General features: G+C 36.9%; 1 protein-coding gene across 2 annotated transcripts in view; it reads right to left on the bottom strand.

Moving 5' to 3' along the window:
- SLC44A5 (solute carrier family 44 member 5) overlaps positions 1 to 15,641 on the bottom strand; it is a 350,669-nt gene that overhangs the window by 77,711 nt on the left and 257,317 nt on the right. For both annotated transcript variants that reach the window (XM_078072903.1, XM_078072904.1), the window contains one exon: positions 7,195 to 7,279. In XM_078072903.1, the coding sequence (XP_077929029.1) occupies positions 7,195 to 7,279 (85 nt within the window). The remainder of the gene's footprint in view (positions 1 to 7,194; positions 7,280 to 15,641) is intronic.

Raw genomic sequence — 15,641 nt, 5'->3', positions numbered from 1 at the left:
AATTTCTGACAAAAATTGTCTTTCAAGGTACAAATCTATCAGTAGGCCATCAATCAACTATAAATAGGGAAAAGAAAAGTATTTCTAGGGGAAATACTCAGGAATTTACTTCTCAGGAAATACACTTCCTGTGCTTCCTTTCTTTAGGAAGATCATCGAGAATATTCTCTATCAAAACAAGGGTGTCAGCAAGGAAAACAAATTGGCAAACAGGAAACAGTACACGGGACATGTACATACTTTAAAAAGTGTCTGTTGTTTATCTGAAATTAAAATTTAAGTGGGCATTCTGTGTTTTTATTTGCTTAGTCTGGCAACTCTAGAATCAGGATCCAATCTAATGGGGTAGACAAGTCCCAAAATTAAAGCTTTGCAGTAGATCTAAAATTTACCAGGTCCTGAGTGAAACAAAAGGACAGAGGCACTGCAGGGTTGTCTTCAGAGAAAAGGGGCCTCTGAAAAATGGGGTGATTGGGTCCTGATAAAGGCTATTCACAAAAGCTGAGCATAATACCTTCTAGGTCCATCCATGTTGTTGCAAATGGCAAGATTTCATTCTTTTTTTTTTTTTTTTAAACATTTTATTTATTTATTTGACAGAGAGAGAGAGAGAGAGAGAGAGCACAAGTAGGCAGAGCGGCAGGCAGAGGGAGAGGGAGAAGCAGGCTCCCCGCGGAGCAGGAAGCCTGATGTGGGGCTCGATCCCAGGACCCTGGGATCACGACCTGAGCCGAAGGCAGACGCTTAACCGACTGAGCCACCCAGGCGCCCCAAGATTTCATTCTTTTTTATGGCTAATATTCCATTGTGTTTATATGCCACAAAACAAGTGAACAAATGAATACAACAAAAGAGAAACAGACTCATAAATATAGAGAATAAACTGGTGGTTGCCAGAGGGGCAGGGGCAGAGAGATAGGCAAAATAGGTGGATAGGGATTAAAAGGTACACACTTCCAATTATAAAATAAATAGGTCACAGGGATGAGAAGGACAGCATAGGGAATAGAGTCAATAATACTATAATAACTTTCTGTGATGACAGGTGGCAACTATCCTTGACATGGTGAGCATATTGAAATGTATACAGTTGTTGAATCACTATGTTGTACACCCGAAACATTATAAGTCAACATTATATATAATTACATATTACATTACCTATAAGGTAACATTGTAAGTCAACTATGGGCCAATTAAAAAATTTTTTAAAGAAAAAATCTTGTTGGCAAAATATAATTAAGAATGTTAATGCCCTATGTTAAAGCAAACTAAAATATGGGAGGATACTAAGCCACTAATAAAGCATAAGATTTGACTTTGATATCAGTGACCTAGTAGACATGAAAATGGAATGGCCTGGTATTGAGTAAAGTTTACATAGTTATAACAGAATCAAAGTCTTTTGTTTCCAACTTCTAGAATCAACCTACCAGTAGAACATGGAAGGTGATGTAATGTGTGGTGATTAACATAACATAATAAAATAAAATTTTTTAAAAAGTTGTGGAACTGAACTTCATAACAAATTTGATTAAGTAAAAAGGTAAATATAGAAAGTGGAAGGGGAAATGAAAAGAAAGAGGGAGAGAAAGGTAGCAGGGTAATATCCTCCTTTTATATAAAGAGGGAGTCAAAACACTGACAAAAGTTAATGGAACAAGAAATAGAGGTGTTAGTATACTATTTAAAGTCACAGAAGTAACCATATGAAAATCTACAGGTAATAATCTAACTGCAAACAAGCGAGGAGGAGGGGATCAGGCAAAGAGATAATGTAAATGAGTTAAATCTTCATTTTTCATAGCAGGCTGGCAATGGATACTTTTTTAATGCATACTTTCTAACATTAATAAAGCACAAAACAAAAGAATAAGCATATTACTTAAAGTTATGCAAAAAACCACCAGAGAACTAAGGCCAGTGTTATAGACTGAATGTATCCACCCACAAATCCATATGTTGAAATCCTAACCCCCAATGTGATAGTCCTAGGAGGTGGAACTTTTGCGAGGTGAGTGGGTCATGGTAGTGGAGCCCCCATGAACAGGATTAGGGCTCTTATAAGAGACCCCAGAGAGCTCTCTAGCCCCTTCCTCCATTTGAAGATGCAGAGTGAGGCCTGCTGTCTGCACGCCGGGGAACAGGCCCTCACCAAGAGCCTGACCACACTGGCACCCTGATCTCGGACCTCCAGTCCCTAGAACTGTAAGAAATGAATTTCTGTCATTCACAAGCCACCCAGTCTATGGTATTCTGTTATAGCAGCCTGAACTTACTAAGAGAACCAGAGAGAGAAGAGAGGGTCTCTGTGGAATGAAATTGTCATTAAGGAGTCCTGGGACAGGAGACCATTGCTTTTATTGCCTTTAGAAGCTCTTCATTAATGTTCAGTTTACTTCCACATGCATATATTATATCTATATAAGTATATAAATATATTGATATAGATTTTTAAAAATTAAATCAAGTTACTTCGGGCCTTGTAGTGTGTTCAAACAAATTTGTGAGACCTCCTTGCTGTTTTATGAGAGGTTCTTCAGTAAACTGAAGACAAGTTTTCTTGCTGGACCTAGATGCCAAATTGATGCAAAACGTAAATGGCAGAGTTTTGTCCTCTTAATCTGAGCTGTTTCTCTAACTGAATCTCACTCTAGGGATGGGTGTTTTCATCTAATTTGGTAACTGTGCTGTATCAATGTTCAGAACACATCTACAAGCTGAAGTTTTTGTAGTAGCCAGGAGGTGGCATCAAAATCAATTGAGTGGAAATCCCAAAGAACAGGACCATACACAAGTATCAGGAATAACTTCCCTGAAAGGCAGAGAAAGTTACATCAACAGAGCACTCCGTTTTCCTTTGAGGTCTCTGTTTTATCTGTTTTGACATTTTAGAAAACCCCCAGTGCTCTCCTAGTGTCTTTTTGGTTAGGCATGGATATACAAAACACAAAATGGCCAAACTCTACGTCCCAAATATTATCACACTATTTCTAAACACAGAATTTAAGCTTAGTAATAAGGAAGGTGTTTGAGAATTGAGGATCTAAGGGTTGCTGTAAGTACATCATGACACTAACAAGTACAAATACTCTGTTAGAGTCTAACAAGTATTTCCTGGACTGTATTGTTTGGGGGGCTTTAATTACACATCCTGACATAGATGCATTTCATTTTACAACAGAAGTGCGTGCGTGCGTGTGTGTGTGTGTGTGTTTTAATTTAATGATATTTTTACCAGTTTATGTTCAAGATTTTTAGGATTGGTAAACATGCAACATTTTATCATAGGACTGTACTGTAATTTATTTAATTAATCTCTACTGATAGCCATATAGGATATTTCCATTTAATTACTACTATTTCATAGTACCTGTATCACTATAACATCAGGAAATTTTATGCAAATTTCCACTAGGTAAGTTTCTAGGAGGAAAACTGCTGAATCAGAAAGAATATACAAATTTGAAAAGTATTTCATAGAAGCCACTTTTAGACAACAGGCTTGAGCAATGGAAACTTGGTCAAGGCAGAAGGGCCCAAAGTGACCCTGGCTGAATGAATACAGACAGGCCCATCAGCGGACCCACCTCAAAAGTTCCATAGGACCTCTAACCGATGGGCTACTTACAACCAGGCACAGTTACCAAACGGGAAATTCCGCATGTTGCCACACCTCCTCACCTTCCCCCTTTAAAAACAGCCCCCACCCACTACCTCCATGCAGATCACCTCTCCTCCACTGTCTGGCCTGCAGCTCCCTTGAGGTGTATTCAGTAAACTTCTATCTCCTTTGTTCTGCCTCGGGTGAATTCTTGTCACCACGGGCACCACTGGCTTCCACCCAAGAGCCACCCCACATTTGGGGGCCCCCCCAATCCGATCGGGAGACACACCACATTTAGATACCACAGTTTTGATAAATATTATATTTCATTACCAAAGTAGAAAAGGAGATGCTTTTAACACTGTAAAATTTTAATGTTTTCAATTTTCAACCTAATAAGCAAAAAAGTGTATTAATTTGCATTTCTTTAACTATGGTTGAACAATGCCTTGTATGATTATTGGCCATTATGTTATTTTCTGTTTATGACTTTTGCCAACTTTGATACTGAATTATTCTTTTCCTCTTTAATTTTGTCACAGCAGTTGATATAATAAAGCTATTGACCCACTGTCAGATACATATGTTGAAAATATTTTTTTCTGGGTTGCCACTTATCTTTTAACTTTGTATACAGTGAGTTAAATGGTAATATAGTGGCAATATATTTTCAAATAAAGACTTCTTTACCCCATAATTCTATAAATATACCTCTGCATTTTCTTCTGTTACTTTTTTTATTGTGTATTTTATATACAAAATCTTCAGTGTTTCAGTATTCATTTTGGTGTAAGGTAGGAGATAAATATCTAATTTTATATTCATGAATAGCATTTCAGTTAATTCAGTACCATTTAATAATTCATATTTTTGCTACTGATTCGGAATCCCACCTTTATCACATTCCAATTGTATTGTATTTACTTGTATTTACTTCTCTCTGCCTATGTCTGTGATAGTTCCACACGGTTTAAGTGATTGAAATCTGATATTCTCATAAATATTTTCACTTACTATTAAAAACTCTAACCATCATTTAAACTTCCTTGTTAAATTTTCAAATTAATACACAATTATAAGAATTAAAACAATTGAGAAGCTTAAAAATATAAATTATATATTATATAATTATTACATGATAATGATGGTATCAAAAATCAGTGGGGAAAAGAGCATATTATTCAACCAACTATTCTGAGATAATTGCATCTGCAGTTGGAAAAAAAAATTTGATTCCTACTTCAGTCCATATAAAAAAAAGAAATTCCAAGTAGATTAGAAATTTAACTGTAAAAAAGGGAACCATAAAAATATTAGAGAAATACAGGTGAATGTTTTTCAAGAGTAGGAAAGCAATTACAATCATGACACAAAATCCAGAAACTATAAAGGAAAAGTCAACAGAATCACCTCTTGAAAATATAAACATAAGTTTTAATGGTTCCATTACATTAGAGGCATCATAATTTACCATCATCCACATATTATTGGATATCTGCATAGCTTCCAATATATTGTTATTATAAATAATACATTAATGAACAAGTCTGTGTTACACTAGGATGGTCTTTGAATGATCTTTATGTACTGCAATTTGTAGTATCCCATTTTTGTTGGAGATAAGTAGGTCATTGGCTTAGGTCTAGAAAACTTACTGTTACAGAGGTCCTTTTAAAAATAGCCTATTTTAAGAACTAGAGATTTAGACATTTGTATGATTTTTTTTTTTTTACACCACCTGGTGCTTTCTTTGTCCTTCATAGTGTAAAAGTTTTGTTGGCAATGTCTAGGGTTTTCTGAGTTACTGAGGTTAAAATAAGAATTACCATTCTAGATGAGGACTTAGTCCAGTTTCCAATGGGCTACAAGGACCTTTTGTAGGAGTCCATTCGTCTGTCATAAACTCAATCTGATATGATTAAGGATTTGATCCTCACCCACCCCGCTGTCCAAATTTCTAGTTTCTCTTGATCATCTGTAATAATTCTACTCCATGAACTTTATTAACCCTTTCCTGAATCTATTTTTTAAATTTGTATCTCTTGGAATAATAAGCTCCAAAGTTATGGGTGGGCAACATACTGAACACAACAAATGTTCACATAAAAACACACACACAAAAATGTTCTGAACCTTATTTTTTTGTTGTTTTTGGTAGTAGTGAGGGCTGCTGTTGTTTTTGCTTTTTACCCATTCAATGCCAACTTTTATAGAAACTGAACTGGTTATGAAGAACCAGGAGATCTAGTAAAAACCCAGGTATTGCCAGAAAAGAAACGGACCAGTGAGAAAAGAGAGGAAATTTTCTAAAAATGTTAAATTTATGTTTTTGTTTTTTTTTTTAAGGTAAAGAAACAGAAAAATTGCCTTTGGAAATTGGAAACTTTTGTTATGATTAACATTAGAAAGGAATCTGATAGAACATTCTCCCTTGTTTCAGCTAGTCAGAGCCATAGTCTATAGCAACCAAGTAGCTTTGAAAAGCCTACCACTCACTGAAGATTTCTGGGTGGCACACACTTTCAAAAGTGAAGTGATTTGTCAGTAGGTACTGTGGCAAAAACAATTCTAACTGCAACGTTTAGCTACTCAGAACTCAGCCTTCCAAAAGCCCATTTCATAAGGCATTTTAAAATATGGCTTCTGATAAAATCACTCGTCCAATTCATCCACTATAATTATACTTTTACTAAGCAGAGTCTCCATGCATTCTAATAAAATGCTGCATAACAATGACAACTTGTCCTAAATCATATAGTATGAAATTTCCCAATTGCTTATAGATGGTCTCTAGGAAAAATGGGAGGGAAAAACCTCCTTTCTGAATTTCAATCTTCTTACGAAGTCTAGTAGGATTAATGTAAAATGATTTTGTTACCAGCTAGACCCTGAGACCTGGCCATTATGGCTCACCTGCTTGTACCCACCAACATTTGTCCCACATTTTCCTTAAGCTCTTCTTCCCAACTTATCTCTTAACTTAGGCAAAGGACCTTATGGGCATAACATCCCATGATGGACACTGAAACTACCCCTCAAGCAATGATGACTGCCTGAGGAAGAGTTCTGGTGGCCCAGACCACCAAACTTGTTTGAGTTAACCCCCCTGACTCACTTCTGCACAAATGGACCATGGAGTGACCTCTGGAATGACCAACAATTAATTACCTTTACCTCGTCATAATACTAAAATCTCTGCCCAAGATGGAGCACAAGCCTCATTTACATATCATACATACCATATCTATATATATGTCTATATATTTCTATAGGCATGTTTCTTTAAGGTGCATGCATGACCTTATACCTACCTCTGCATAAGATGACAAAGCTTTCCCATCTAAATATTCATCCTAATCTTAAATAAAAGGAACCCATTCACCCTTGCTCAGGGAGTCACAACTTTGGAAGTTATTTCCTGTGATCAACTTATTTGGTGCAAATAAAGTTTCCCTTGTGTGACAACTCACCTGGTGTAGTTTCTACCTGTGACTCACCAAGAAGCGAACTCATGCTGGTTCAGTTACAGTTTCTAGGTTCCAGCTTAGACGGCAAAAATCAGACAAAGGAAAGGTAGCCATACTCACTCATTGGGGGTGCCCTTCTGTCCACAAAAGTGGCCCTTGCTGTCTGTAGGGTAGGCCACTCTCCTGGGGTCTCCATGTACCCAGGCTGCAAGAACAAGAAAGGACAAAAACTCTATCAGCGACAGCTGACTAAAGGCAGTCTGATTTGAGAAATTAGAATGCACCACGGCAACACACTAACCTCTCCCCTCAGTCACAGGAGATTATTGATTTTCTTCAAAGTAATTTCTTAATGAAAAGTAAAATAAAATATGGATGAATCAGTCAGAAAACACATTTCTTTTAATCTCTCAGGACTCATCTGGGTTGTAGCCAAAACCTGAGGTAATGCACTTAGAAAATGACATTTATTAGAATGTGAATTAGAGGGCACACTGTAAATGCTTGGTTGGCTAGAAGTCACTTTTCTCCAGGGCTTAAAACTAAATGACTTCATAGCAAAGCTAATAAATTTACAGTAAATATTATGATGTAATTCTTTTGGGTTATACATAAGTGAAAACCATTTAAAAATTCAACCGAATGAAACTGTAATACCCAATTCACATTGACTAGTTCTTTATGACTTCACGTGCCGTTATGAAAGGCAAACATCAGCAACTTTAGTGGCAATATATAATAAAGATTTGCTGTACATTTTGTTGGATAATCTCAAAGCTTAGTATAAATTTTGAGTGTTCTCAAACTTCATGCAAACTGAGGACTTGATTCTGTTTTCTCAGGAAATGCAGGGCTTTACCTTATATAAACTTATCACCTTTATTTTCCAAGAATTATAAACTTGACTGACAGCTAGAATATAGAATGACAGAAAGTAACATGCATTAGCTAAATAATACCCCCAATTCTAACTGAAGGTTTCTTTTTCAGTTTGATTAATATAGTTCCTAGAAATCTAGAAAATGCATTGGCCATCTGATAACGCTTGCCTCTGCATATGGAAAACCTATCTCTTTGTCCTTTGCTTCCTTTAACGGTTGCCCAGCTATCTCCTTACCCCACATTTATTGGATTTGACAGTTCATGTAATAATTCAATCACCCTTATGTACATGCCCTGTGTGACTTGGGAAGATAAAAAAAAATCAATTCTGAATGAGAATTTTAATATGGAAGAGAAATTTTTCTCAATAATTTTTCTCATCCATCCAAGTCTTTCCTTTTAGTATCTAAGTACCCAGAAAAGTCTCCTTTGTCTCATTCTTTGTTCAATGTCATAGAAGCCAAATAGGTTTCATCTTCTAATACAGTCGTATAAAATCTGACTCATTCAGGCTGCCTTATCTTCTTGTCTTTATTTCCCAGAATAAAGATAGTGGACTGTAAAGAAAGCATTTAAATTCATCTAAGCGTTCAGTGGACAATGTCTCTGGATACTATTCCATTATATTCTGCTTTTATATCTTTTTGCGGGGGGTCACATTTAGGCTAAAACTAAGAGGTCCACTTTTACCTATTTCCTGCAATATTTTTCTTTTACCCTGAAATATTTTATTTCTTTTCCATACAAATATTAACTCAGAAATGGCACGTAAAGAAGCATTTAGATTGCTAGGTTGGCTTCTTAATATATTTATGACCCTGAACAAGTCATTTAATTGTTTTAGCTTTGGCTTTCTAATCTGTTACTATAAAATGGGTATAATACCAAACCCCATAAGAATGTTGAGAATATGAAAAAAGACAATAAAGTAGAATGCCTAACATGGTGCTTTGCATGCAACATGGACTTGGTAATGTTAGTTCCTGTCTTATTTAGGTTTCCCCAACACAAATCCCTGAGACAAGGACTTTGCTATGGGTAGATTAATTTAGGAGATAATTCTAGGAAGCTTAGGTGGGAACGAAAAGGGAAGGAAGCAAAGCCAACAAAAGGCATGTTAACAAGTGGGATACTGTTGGGGGCAGTGGTGACTCCATTCCGCTGAGGACCTTCTGAGGAACCACATAGAACATGCTTGTTGGGGGCATGCTGAAACAGTCTACCACAGCTGCAAGCAAACCCAGAAGAACTGAGGGGATGTGGGGTAGGACATTAGCAGAATCTACTATAGTTTTCTTTCCCTTTTTCATCAATCAATTAACAAAAGAATTTACTAAGCAACCACTATGTGTCCTGTACTAGAAGTCAATACCATTATAGTTTATATCAGACTTCTCAAGAAAAACATGAAAAGGAGACAACAAAATTTGCAGAAGCAGACACTTGAGTGGCTCAGTTGGTTAAGCATCTGACTTGAATTTTGCTCAGGTCATGATCTAGGGTGGTGAAATTGAACCTCAAGTCAGGCTCCACGCTCAACATGGAGTCTACTTGAGATTCTCTCTCTCTCTCTCCCCTCTCCTTTTGCCCCTCCTCATGCCCATGCACACTCATGCTCTCTCTCAAATAATAATTGAATAAATAAATAAATAAATAATCTTTAAAATTTACAGAAGCCATAGAGAAGAGGTAAAAGCTGGCAAAGACTGAAAAATGACTAGAACTTGGACCAGGTGGCCAGGAGCAGGGAAGAAATTATAGAACAAGGAAATATATAATAAGAGCTTCAATGTATTAATTACTCACAGTGTGTCAAGTTCTATGCTAAATGTATGACATCCATTGTCTCATTTGAGTCTTGCAATAATTCTATAAGGTAGATATTATTTTCACCCAAATTTTATAGGTTAAAAAAAGAAGAGCTTCAGTTAAGAGATGGCAGGGAGGGGCAGAGGGCAAGGGAGAGGGAGAGAGAATCCTAAGCAGGCTCCATGCCCAGCATGTGAGCCCGACTGCACAATCCCAAGATCATGACCTGAGCCAAAAATCAAGAGTCAGACACTTAACCTGCTGAGCCATGCAGGTGTCCCTCAGAGTTTTATTTACTTCTCAAGGTCACAGTTTTTCAGTGGCATAAACAGGGCTTGAACTTAGGCTTGTTGCTGTCTAAGGCTCAAGTTTTAACCACTAGGCTAAAAAGCTGTAGTACTGCCTGCTAGAGGATAAATTAGGAATGAACTTGTTAATAGTGGGAAACAACATGGATATCAGCTACATGAGGATCAGCAGGATGTTGGACACATATGGTAGGAAAGGAAAGGACACAGGTAATTTTGGAATCTTTGTCATTTGAAAAGAAAAACTTTATACTTGGCAGGAGAGGACAAGTATCAGGTTGGGAGGGATCTGATGCCTGGGGACAAAGGAGAAAGGGACCAAGATTTAATTGTCAAGGGAAGAATGCTCTTCCTTTGTTCTGTAGTTTTAAGCTGCGGCAGGTGGCTGTGATTATGAAGTTGCTGCTTCATCTCCCTATGCAGACTCTGGCACAGAAGTTGTGTTGCAGATCATCTGTGCTTGAGCTGGAATGACAAATCTTCCAGCTAATAGCTGCAAGGTCCTGTTCAACCAAGTCACCTCAGTCAAGGGTATCTAGTTTTATCTTCTCCATCAAGTCCCCATCTTGCCGCACCTCCACTGGAGGAATTTGACAGGGAAAAAAAAAAAAAGAGGAAATGGAGATGTGGAGCAACAGCATTTTGTCTGTTAATAAACTAAGGGACTGCTCACATTTTACTTCCTTTCTTGAAATTTCTCTATTCATGGCACTTCTCAGAATGTGCTGTCCAATATGGTGGCCACTAGCCACTCGTGTCCACTGAACACTTAAATGTGGCTTACCTGAACTGAGACATGTTATAAGTACAAAATACACATCAGATTTTAAAGACAGCATGAAAAAAAAATGTAAAAATTTCAATAATTTTATATTGATCATATCTGAAATAATAGTTATAGTTAAATAAAATATATTATTAAAATTAATTTCACTTGACTATTTTTATTCTCTTAACTATGGCTACTGGAAAATTTGACATTAGACATGACTCACATTTTGTTGCTCCTGTGTAGATCTACTCTAAAATATTTCCCCACAAATGTCAAGGGCTTGTCATATAAGGTGATTAATAGTGTCATAACATCACAGATCTGTTGGGGCGCCTGGGGTGGCTCACTTGGTTAAGTGTCCAACTCTTGATTTCAGCTCAGGTCATGATCTTGGGGTCGTGAGATTGAGCCCTGCATCAGGCTCCGTGCCTGGGGGGGAGTCTGCTTGAGATTCTTTCCCTGTCCTTCTACCCCTCCCACCACTCACGTGCTCTCTCTCTCTAAAAAAATAAATTAATTTAAAAAATCTTTAAAAAAATAGTGCCATAACTTCAGATTTGTAGGCCAGTCCTTCTCCAACCACATCATACTCAATGCATCCTTTTTATAATAAATATTTTGCCATGCTCCTTTTATAATCTTGAAATAATACAGATAACATAACTCACCCATGTACATAATTTCTTTTAAAATATCAATAACATGTCCTCACGTAATATAAATGAGAAATAGAAAATAGTTTATAATTAAATAGTATGCACATCAATATGCAAATGCTCACAAGTGACTAAACCAAAAGACAGTGAATTAAGCCAGGTACATGCACCTATAGATAGAATCACTGAATGTAACAGCTATAACTGCAGGAAGATATAGGTGTATTGCATAGGAGACTTAAATAATACAAGTGTGTTGTCAATAAAATGATTTTCCTAAGGGAACAAATTTTAGTGAATTCTAACAAAAAAGTACATTCTTTCTTCAAACTCCCTTGGTATTCATTGAAACCACGCAAAAATAACATTTGTAATTTTAAAACAGAAGTTCTAGATTCAAATACTTAAACATGAGTTGTCACCTACATGAGGGGACATGGGAAAGTCAAGCAGGAAGTGAGACAATTCTTGGTTGTTCAGAACTGTCCGAGATATTGCAAAACATCTACCTTTCCTGGCTCCCATCCACTAAATGCCAGCAGTACTCCCCCTCGAATACTATAACAATCAAAAAATCAACTCAAATTTTTTGAAAGATCCCCCTAAGCAGTGGTCCTGCTTCAGTTGAGATCCATTGGTTTATATGTTCATTCACACTCTCAAAAAATCTCCCAAAAAATACATACATATATATGTATATCCCAGATTATCTTTTTTGCTTCCAGATTTTATGGGGGGAGGGGCAGATATGCTATCATAGAGTTCTTTCTTATAATGTAATACCATTTACTTTTATTCAGCTGATCACCATCTATGATGACTTTCAAATATGTCCATAAATTATGTGACATTTTTCCTTCTAGAGGTGGTGCATAATTCCCCATCTCTTCAGTGTGGACTAGACTTAGTGACTTGCTTCTAATGAATAGACGTGGCAGAAATTACATTTGGGTGACTTCCAAAAGTAGGTCATAAAAGACATTACAGTTTCGTCTTTGCTCTTCTTTAGATCACTAGCTCTAGAGCTTGAGATACTCAGAAATCCTATAGAAAAACCCATACGATTGTCAGCAGTTGGTGAGAACTGAAGCTTCCTGGCAACATTCATGTAAGTGAGCCATCTTGAAGGCTGATCCTCTACCCTAGTCAAGCCTTCAGCTGACTGTAGCCTTGGCATAAATCTTGACTGCAACCTCATGAAGCCATGAACTTGGAGCTAGAGCCACTGGCTAAGCTGTTCCCAACTCCTGACCACAGAAACTGTGAAATAAGAAACATTCTTTGCTTCAAGTTGTCAATTTTTGGAGTAATTTGCTATTTGGCAATAAAGAACTAATTACTATACAGCTTTTAAAAATATTTTATATACTTGAAGGATTTAGTTAAATCATTTTTCTTTTCTCCAATCTAAATATTCATAATAATTAAATCCTCTTTTCTATTTGATTTGTTTTGTTATGCTTAACTCATAGCTACAATTGCTAGGATTTTAGTAATTTTTGTTTCTTTATAAATGATTTAATACATGGAGTCTCAACTTGATTTAGATATTCCCTAGGGCCTAACCAATTATACACTATCTGATACCTATTAACCTTAATTCTTAAAGTTAACATGAAAAGTTTGAAAGTGCCAGTCTAGAATATGATCAAACTCCCATGCACTCATTCATTCATTCATACTGAATTGTCAATTATCATATTTCTATCCATTTAGTCATTCATTCATTGGGCCTTACTTATTGTGGTAAGCACATAAAGACTCTGAGGATATACAGATGAACACATTCATATTTAGTATAGTATTATTTTGTAATTAACACATTCTCCCTAAGGAAACTATATTTCATCCTGATTGACCAGTGTAGAGAGAGGATGGCTTCTGAAGAATGATAATGAATTATCTTCAGCTTAACTAAGTCATGACCTTAATTTTAACTGCTCAAGTTGTAGTCTTTACTAGAACAAACCAAAGTTTGTTGCAGCAGCTGATCTAACAAAAGCTTTCCCCCTTTCCCAAAAAGTAGAAAACACCAAGGGAAATTGCTTTTACCTGGCAGAGATAGTACTGCATCCTCACTATCTTCCTTCAAGGCCATATGACTTCCTAGCTCTTTGCCACAATTTAGTCTGCAGAGTTTTGATAATATCCTTACTCCACAGGATACCACGCAAATTCCTTATGTTGATGGCATCCTGAAGATAAGATCTGGAGAATATTGGAAAGCATGTAATCTAGATGCCTTTGAAAGACTTATGTATGCTAATGGATGGGAAATAAATCTCAGGAAAATGCAAAAGTCTTCTAATACAGACCTGAGGAGTCTAGTAGAGATATCTCCTCCAAAGTGAAAGATAAGTTGCTGCACCTTGCATTCTCTGTTAAGAAAGAGGCACAACTCTAATTGCCTACCAGATTTGAGTAAAGCCCAGAGAAATAAAATGCTTTTCAAGATAATCCAGGCTACTGTATAAGTAGATCTACCAGTAGGTATGGCATAATGTACTCAATGGTGCTTAAAATATCTGTCAGAACAGGATGCTGTATAGGACCTATGGAAAATGTCTTTTAGAGAATCATAGTTGGAGGTCCCTAGGGTTTTGGAGAAAACTCATGGTTTCAAGCAAATAACTGTTCTTTTGAGAAGTTGCTCCTGGACCCTGAATGATCACTCAATGACATAAGAAGCCCAGCATAAACTAGATGTTATCTGATCCAACAAGCTTAAAGTTAGCTGTGCCCAACAGCAGTCCGTTATTGAGTAGAAGTGGTATATTCATACAGTGCTTGAGAAGGTCATGAAGGCACAAGAAAGTTACATATACTGCTTACAATAGTGTGTTGACTCTTGAGGCACTGTCTTAACATGGACCTACGATTCATGAAAGGGGCCTTATGATAGTTGAATGGAAAATAAAAAAGCTAGACTTATAGATGGCTAAGGAGAATCTGTTGGCACTGATCAGGGGAAATGTTCCTGGTTATACACTTTGACTGGAAGAAAAGATGACTTGAATCATTTATTTATTCATAAACAGAAGCCAACAATTTGGCCACATTATCATGGACTTGAAAATAAAAACGTTAGATAATCAGTGGCAAGGAAGTTTGAGAAATAACTAGAAGGATGAGCAAAGACCCTTTTGTAGAGGTATCTTTAATGATTAAATGTTAAGACACTCATTCAATGATTTTGTGAAAAAGTAATCATGACAACATGGATGAAGATTATGTGGGGATTTTGATAACATGGAGTTTTATCCACAAAGGTTGACTTGGCTCCTAATAAGGCTTATGTGACAAATTTCCAGCAGTGGATGACAAACCCTGAGCCAGCCAGCCTTATGGAACAGTTGAATAACCTATGGAAGATCCATTTAAAGCACTATTTAGGAAGCAATACCTTTCATGGTTGGGCTGTTACTTTTTTAGATTACAGCAGGATCCTGGCAGGAAATACATGTTATACTTACACAGAAAAATTGTAGAGAGTTTAGTAAATATTTATAAAGGTATAGGTAGAGTTATAGGAAACAAGAGTTGATGCAGAACCCAGAGGCTAGCAACAATTGGAAGCCATTTTCACCTCCATGACTGAAGTGGCAAAGGGGGAAGAGGTTACCCAAATCCAGAAAAGAGAAGCCAAATGGAAAAGCTGACTGACAAAACTTGAAGCCTTAGGGAGAGAGGTATAGCTAATCTGAGGAGACTCGCCAGGAAGAGAGCCAGAATACATTTCACAAACTCATTCTCCTACCCTCCACTTATTGATATCCCCCATTGGCCAAATCATATCGGAAGTTGCAGGACAAGAGAACCTGTTTATGTAATCCTTATGGATTATATGCTAGTTTCCCAGGGGACAGAGCAGGGTGAAGAGCAGGTAGAGAAGGAACCCAGAGGGGAAAAAGAAAAATACCCAGCCTGTATTCTGAACATGTGACCAGCCTACCTAAGGGTGGAATTTTAAATATTCAGCAAGACATCTAGAACTTCATTAAAAACAAAAGAGTAAAGAAAATAACCTGAGGTATAAGGTTTCAGATTCTCTTTTGTCAGAATTTACTGTAACACAGGGCAGCAATCGAAGAGAGCAGAAAGACACACATTCTAAATTTCAGAGTCTGAAATGGGAGGGGT

This window comes from Halichoerus grypus, chromosome 5 (assembly GCF_964656455.1).
Source record: "Halichoerus grypus chromosome 5, mHalGry1.hap1.1, whole genome shotgun sequence".
Taxonomy (NCBI): Eukaryota; Metazoa; Chordata; class Mammalia; order Carnivora; family Phocidae; genus Halichoerus; species Halichoerus grypus.
This window is presented reverse-complemented; position numbering and strand designations above follow the sequence as displayed.